Genomic DNA, 7,167 nt, shown 5'->3' with positions numbered 1-7,167 from the left:
CCTTGATAGTCGGAGCAGACCTTGAGCTGTTGAAGCTAGAGAGGTGAGCAGTCTTAGTCTGATTCCCTGTAAAGACTTCTCTGTTGACACCTACCCCTTGGCGCTCATATGACCTTATGCAGTTGCGAGCGCCGTAAAACCCTCTACTATTAAAATAATACTGGAGGTACAAGAGGAAGGATAAAGTAAAAATCCTACACATGGGTTAGGTGAACTCCCCCCCCCGTCGCCTTGATAATGGCCACTATTTCACCACAACAGAGGGTAGTGTTTACGACGTTTTCTTTTATATTTGTACATTTGTTTTTAGTCCTGATTTGGTCTCGCCAATGTCGACTGCACCGCACGTCCTTTTAAAAACGTATTCCTTTACACCCTCCCAACCCCACCCCACCCCCTACCACTACCATCCACGCTCACACACGCACACACTTACACACTGGAAGACGGACAACCGGCTGTAATAATGAGCCAGGAAAGTCACCAGGAAGGCTGGACAGACAGGGTGAAGGTCATGGAGACGGACAAATAGAAAAGCTGAAGGTGAGGACACTTCTTTGAAACATTGTAGCACGATGTGTTTTCACACCTGCATTGACCAGAATATTATTTAAATCATTTGTGAAGCAGCGTGGTGGAATCAGGCTCTCGTCAAGTTTGGGGCGTACTGAGTTATTGGTATCATCTTAATAAAGCTTGTTCATTTGTCTTGCTTTCAATGAAAAAATTGTCCATACATCTTCAATAGAAGTGGAGATATTTTGGTTTGAAGGAGGTGGGGGTCACCTAGTATAAGAGGTAAATTTAGCGAGAAAACAGCTGCCAAAGCTTGGTAAATTCCAAAGCTGGAGAGTCCATGGAAACTGTAAATTTATATTTTTGTGCCTTTAATCAACGTTTTTCGGTGAAATCCTCAAAGGAATGTGTTTGTACATAGACATAAAAGGTGTTGTGCCAAAAAACAACAATTTGATAAAAATTGCGAAGCAGGGAGAAAACTGCTGCTTTCTTCGATTTCATTATTTTGACGAGAGCCTGATTTCACCACGCTGCCTCACATTTTATTTAGAATACGGAGTTAGAGCGTGCCTCTATTAATGGCTCTTAACGCAACCCCTGCCTCATGTACGGAAACCATTTTTGTTGGTAGTCACAGTTGGATAAAATGAGTGATGTCCCCGCCAAAGCTATTGTACGGGCGTTAATACTTTGCCATCTCAAGGCTCATATAGTGAAAACCCTTGCCATCAGAGGCAAAGGCATTTATGGGGAAATCCAAAGAGACAGGGTGATAAATATCGCCAATCGGCGAGATGTTACGTCAAAGTGCTAAAACACTAGGCCTTACTAGCAACATCGTGACACGGTCTGTTATGTGTTTGTGGACAACGAGTGAGTGTGTTGAGCGCCAGGCGCTCCACTCTGCTCTGAGGTTTTTTGCCTTTTTTGGGAGATATTTTCGCTACAGTTTGGATTATTTTCTATACGTGCTTATTCAGGAACTTTCAAAGCATCAAAATCATGAAATTAATTTGCTAACGGATCTGGCAGGCAATTCGCTAATTTCCTAATCATGTTGGAGCGTATTGCCTTCTACTGGACATCTTTATTCCTTGTTTTCCACCATGAGTTGCACCAACAACAACGAAAACACCAGCCAAAGGTAAACCAAAGCGTGTACACATGTGTACAACCAGAAAGTTTACTCTTGGCGCTCATATGACCTTATGCAGTTGCGAGTGCCGTAAAACTCTTACTAAAACTAAAACTGAGAGTTTACTACGATCAATCGGACTGAACAGCCGAGCATTTAACGTGCGAACACTGTGGATTCGCCTTCTCCACCTTTTTTCGGGTGGCGGGGGGGGGGGGGGGAGGGGGAATCCGCCTCTTCTCCCTTTTTTGGCGAATGTTGTTTTTAATCAACAACAAATGCGTTGGGCGCGCTACAGTGGGTTCATCTTTCGTCTCTTTCACTTCACTCCCCCCGTTTTACTTTATTGACAAGTGTGCTGATTTTAGCATATTAGCACTCACTCATAGAAGAGAAGACCCCCCGCCCCGTCCACCCCATCCCGCCGTAGGAAGACCCGACGGACAACAAGAAAGGGGGGGGGGACGAAAATGTTGCACGATTAAAGTTGTAATAACTCAGCGTGTTGAAAATGTGTACTCAGAGCCCGAGTTTCCCCACTATGACTGTGTTACTAAAAGTAAACACAGAAACAAAAACAATGGAGTCTTTCTTTCAGTGACTACAAATTTAAAAAAGTCAACAATAAGTACCTTATTAGAGTTGACAGTAGAAACACCGTACAAGAAGGAATTCTGTACTAAAGCGCCTGTTGTATAAACGCCCAGTCTGGTAGAAATAAGACTGTAGGCCCCTAATGATTAATGACACCATCGTAGAACTGAACATAGACATTTTGTGTAAAAACAGAAGCTTGGTTGCGCAAAAAAGACGAGGAACACGTATTGTCGCAGTCGGTTACCCAGGCTATGAGATAAAACGATAAAACCCTTTCCACGGAAGAACAGAGAAGGGGGAGGCATAGCCTTTATTTTCCGCTGTCTCTGTTTAGGTTCCACTTGATTTGTGAGCCGCATTCGATACCATCGACCATGAAATTCTACTATAGAGATTAGAAAAGTCATTTTTACTACCAGGCACTGTTCTAATGTGGTTTAAATCATATCTAGAAAATAGATTTATGTCAGCGAAAATTGGCAATGATGTGTCAGTTATGTTACCTCTAAAGTATGGAAATCCTCATGGTTCAGTCCTTGGTCCTGTCATCTTTACAATGTACACGCAAAGTCTGCCCTAAATAATTTATAATATGCCCTCAATTATCATCTTTACGCAGACGATACACAGCTGTATGGATTCACTACTACTAACAATGTATACAATCTAATAGATAGAATCGCCAGATTTATCTATGATATTACAAAATGGATGCTCAAGAAAAAATTAAAATTAAATGAGGATAAGACCGAAATATTTTCAATTCGTAGCAGCGCATGCAATGAAATCGACAATATCAGTATAAACATCAATGGCCATGAAATATCAGCCCAAACTAAAATAAAAAATTTACGTGTCGTGCTAGATCAAGATATGTCAATGAAATCACATGTATCCAATCTTTGTAAAAGTCTATATCTCTAACTGAAGAAAATAGTGAGCATTAGAAAATATATGTCTGTTGATGTCACCAAAACTTAAACATCACTTATATTGTCAAGGCTTGATTACTGCAATTCCTTACTTGTTGGTGTACCTGATGAACAGTTACAACAACTACAAAGAGTACAAAATATTGCTGCCAAAATAATTACTAAGAAACTAAAACATGATCATGTGACTCCTATTTTAAAAGAACTTTACTGGCTCTCGGTGAAAGAGCGTATCATATATAAAATCTGTTAACTTGCTACAAGTCACACACCTTGTCACACACCTTGTTCACTGTGTTGGGGTCACTACAGTCGGACCATGCCCATCTCTGCTCCCCGATCCCGCTCTTCAGGATACATCCCAGAGTCTGTCTGCTTATAGTCTCCATCATAATTTGGTTGGAGATCCGTCGGACTGGTCCTCACAGGTGGCTGTGTTTCCCTTCTCCTCATTGGATCCCCTTCCCCTTCTGTCTACCTAGGGTGTGGGAACCGCTATCTGCCCTATTCTTCCTCTAATTTTCCCTTACACTACAGCGGTTAGGACGGTTGGTGGGTCCAGTGTCAAATCCCCCCACTTATCCTTCTCCAGTCAGCTGCTCTCTGGTTGCCGGTTACCCTTGCGTGGCCCGGACAGAAGATCCAGGCCACTCTTTCCAGGCTGCTCTCCCTAATCGTAGCCTTCCAGTCCACATACAGCATCCCTTTCTGTACCCTCTGTAGTGTGCTCATAGAGTCAGTAATGATTACTGCTCGCTGATGGCTTGTGTTCTTGATCCAGTGTAGAGCCCCACTTATGATTTTTGACCTCCATACACATACTTGATGTTGTATGTGCAGTTGCTCCACTTTGCTCTTTCACTACTACCCCATCAACTCTGCCACTGAAGGCCCAGCCCGATTTGAATCCTCTGTTGGCTGATCCATCCGTGAAGATCATAGCATCTCCATGTTTGCTATGCTCTTCTATCTGGGTTTCAATTTCAGCTTTCGTAGATCCAAGTGACTAGTTGCGACATTCTCTACCCAATGTTGCCTTCACTGTTGCGTACTCTCCGAGCGCATCTTCGAGCACGACCCAATCCCGGCCTCTCCTGATGTCTTGTATCTGACAGCACTCGCTGATGGTGTTCGTGGCTTGAGTCATCCATTCTGTGTCCCTCTTTAGCCGTGATGTCATCTGCCGACCCACTAACTTATGTAGGGGGTTCGTCTCCTCTGAGCTGACTCGCAGAAAGGCTGGGACTTGTGCCAGTTTGTGCCTCTCGTCTGCACATGGGAAGTCTAGGAAGTATCTCATTGCTTCAGCCGAGGTGTCTCGTGTGCACCCCAGGATTGCCCTCATTCCTTCATTTTGTAACACCTCGAGTCGTTGCAGTTGCGCCTTTGAGAGTACCCTCGCACGCTGAAGTCACCACAAAAGATTGTTTTTCAAGGTAGCATTTCCTCCATCTCGCCAAATTTGCTACAAGTGCTTACATGATCTATCACCTGACTAACTAAAACAGTTTTAACTCCCCTTTTTACCTTCTACCAATCCTTCTCTTCTCCCCCCCCCCCTTTCTGCCTAAAACACCTCACTCCCCCCCCCCCCCACACCCCCACATAAAACCACGCATCCAGCTGCTGGTGGTACCAGGGACAACGCCAGAACCTCTCGGCCCAGATGACAAGACCAGTGGGAGAGAACTACTGGCCAGTCCAGGGGATAACTCCTCACAGGTGGGCGGTGGCTGGGCCGTGGGTGGGTACTGCTGCTTTTGTTGTTTTCGTTATTGCTGTTGTCGCTGGTCTTTGCTTCGTTGTTTTATTATTTGTAGTATCATCATCATCATCATCATCATCATCATCATCATCATCATCATCTTCTTCTTCTTCTTCTTCTTCTTCTTCTTCTTCTTCTTCATCATCATCATAATTGTTTAAAAAGCAGAGCATCAGGGAGAGTTTTGCTTGATTTACAGACAAAAAAATATAATTATAAAATGTTTAAAATTTGTTTTATTGAATCGGGTTCAACGTTTCGCCACCTAGGCTTCATCATCATTGTATACAGCAGGGAGTAAAACGGTTTAAACCTAGTAGTATTTTCAAAATATTTAATGACACGTTCAACGTTTCGCCCTCAACGGGCTTCATCAGGACCATTCAGAATATAAATGACTTCACCAGCTGAAGAAATCAAAGTGCGTACATTCGTGTCATAACGCTGAAAGGTGCGGTGAACACAAATCGGAAAGGCCAGAGGAAGGGGAATACTAAGGCTAGAAGTGGGAGAGAGAGAGAGAGAGAGAGAGAGAGAGAGAGAGAGAGAGAGAGAGAGAGACAGACAGAGAGAGAGACAGAGAGAGAGAAAGAGAAAGAGAAAGAGAGAGAGAGAGAGAGAGAGAAAGAGAAAGAGAGAGAGAGAGAGAGAGAGAGAGAGAGAATGAGAGACGGAGAGAGAGAGGGAGGGAGAGAGTGAAAGAGAAGAGAGAGAGGGAGAGAGTGAAAGAGAAGAGAGAGAGAGAGAGAGAGAGAGAGAGAGAGAGAGAGAGAGAGAGAGAGAGCTGTAGAGGAAACAAGTGCGTGGAGGTAATGAATATAACGGAAAGGCAGGGCTAAAAGGAGGGGGTTACTGGAATACAAGGGGTGATTAGTACTTTACGTTGTAAATTTAAGGTCCTTGAAATGTGGCTCGTCGATGTTAAGGCCAGTGAGAATTTTGTGAGACCTCAAATTTGAAATCCTCATTGATTCTCTTTGGTTGAGTTTTTCTTTAGCTAGTTGGATATTGGACTATTTCTATACTCTGAAGCTGCAAATCGGAGACTCCATTGTGACCAGGACTGTTGAAATGTTAGCCAACTGCTGTGCATGAGTTTTTCTTGACTGAATACCTATGGTTATTAAACCTATCTCTAGTCCAAAGTGTGGTGGTAGTTTGACCTACATTCAGCTGGACAGACTTAACAAGATATGAGGTAGATGACACTTTTGCTATGATGCTGTGAGAAAGTTTTCTTTTAAAGCGGAGGCCTTCTACAAAGTTGGTCACTTTCATGTAAGCATATGTTTTGCATCTAGTTTTTTTACAAGGATAATTTTGAGGTGAGGTACATGGGCTTGTCGGAGGTGAGGACGTGGGTGTTACTGCTCTAGTGCGAATGAGGAGGTTGCCAAGATTGGGAGGCTGTCGAAGTGGAATCAGAGGGGGATCGGGGAAACAGGCTTTCATTTTGTCTGATTGTTTTCCAAATATGCTTTTATGTTGGCTGAGGATTTTATGTACATTTTGTAGTTTTTGGTTATGAGTTGTAACGAAAAATGGTCTTTTCTGTTAAGGCTTAAGGGGTTTGTAGGTCAGAAGGGTTATGCGGTTCAATTTGCTGACTTTTTCGATAATGGGCGTTATACCATTTTTGCGGTACCCACTGTGAAGAAGGTTAACTGTGAATTCCTCAATCTGTTGTTTAAAAGAATTTTCAAGGAAACAAATGCGGCGGAGTCTAAGGGCACCACTATAGACCACGGATGGGAATATATGTTTAGGATGGTTTGAAGAAGGGGGGAGGTAACGATTGCAGTTGGTAGGTTTTTTATACAGGTCTGTCTTAATTTGGTTATCTGCAATGAGAAGGGACATGTCCAGGAAAGGAGTGGACTTTCCTAGGCTGGAATAAGTAAATTTAATGAAGTGGTGCGCATTGTTTAGATCAGTGAGAAATTTTTGGGTTGTTTCAGAGCAACCGTAATTCCATCCTTGTAACGCACACGTACAAATGGTTGATTGGGAAGAGGGGAGACGTATTTGCGCCAAAATTCAACCATAAATCGAATTCTAGCAGACATTTTCCTTTAAGTTCAACTGTCTGACCTTTGACCTTTTACCTTCGTCTTCAGAGAAGGTCAAGTTCAGCGTCCCTGTGTACCAACATGTCCCACGTGATCTGTGAGGAGTCTGATCTACGTGCACCGTACAAGGTGAGTGTGTGTATGTGGGGG

At 43.3% G+C, this 7,167-nt stretch overlaps 1 protein-coding gene across 1 annotated transcript; it reads left to right on the top strand.

The window, feature by feature from the left end:
- Positions 1-446: 446 nt before the first annotated feature.
- Positions 447-7,146, top strand: LOC101850260 (the record flags this gene model as incomplete). Its single annotated transcript, XM_013084739.1, is given in 3 exon segments — positions 447-543; positions 4,807-4,905; positions 7,066-7,146. Coding segments are annotated over 3 exon segments (277 nt in total), but the record flags the coding sequence as incomplete, so codon positions are not given.
- Between the last annotated feature and the right edge of the window lie 21 nt (positions 7,147-7,167).

This window comes from Aplysia californica, unplaced genomic scaffold, assembly GCF_000002075.1.
Source record: "Aplysia californica isolate F4 #8 unplaced genomic scaffold, AplCal3.0 scaffold00314, whole genome shotgun sequence".
NCBI lineage: Eukaryota > Metazoa > Mollusca > Gastropoda > Aplysiida > Aplysiidae > Aplysia > Aplysia californica.
Note: the sequence above shows the minus strand (reverse complement) of the source record. Positions and strands in the feature narration are given on the sequence as shown.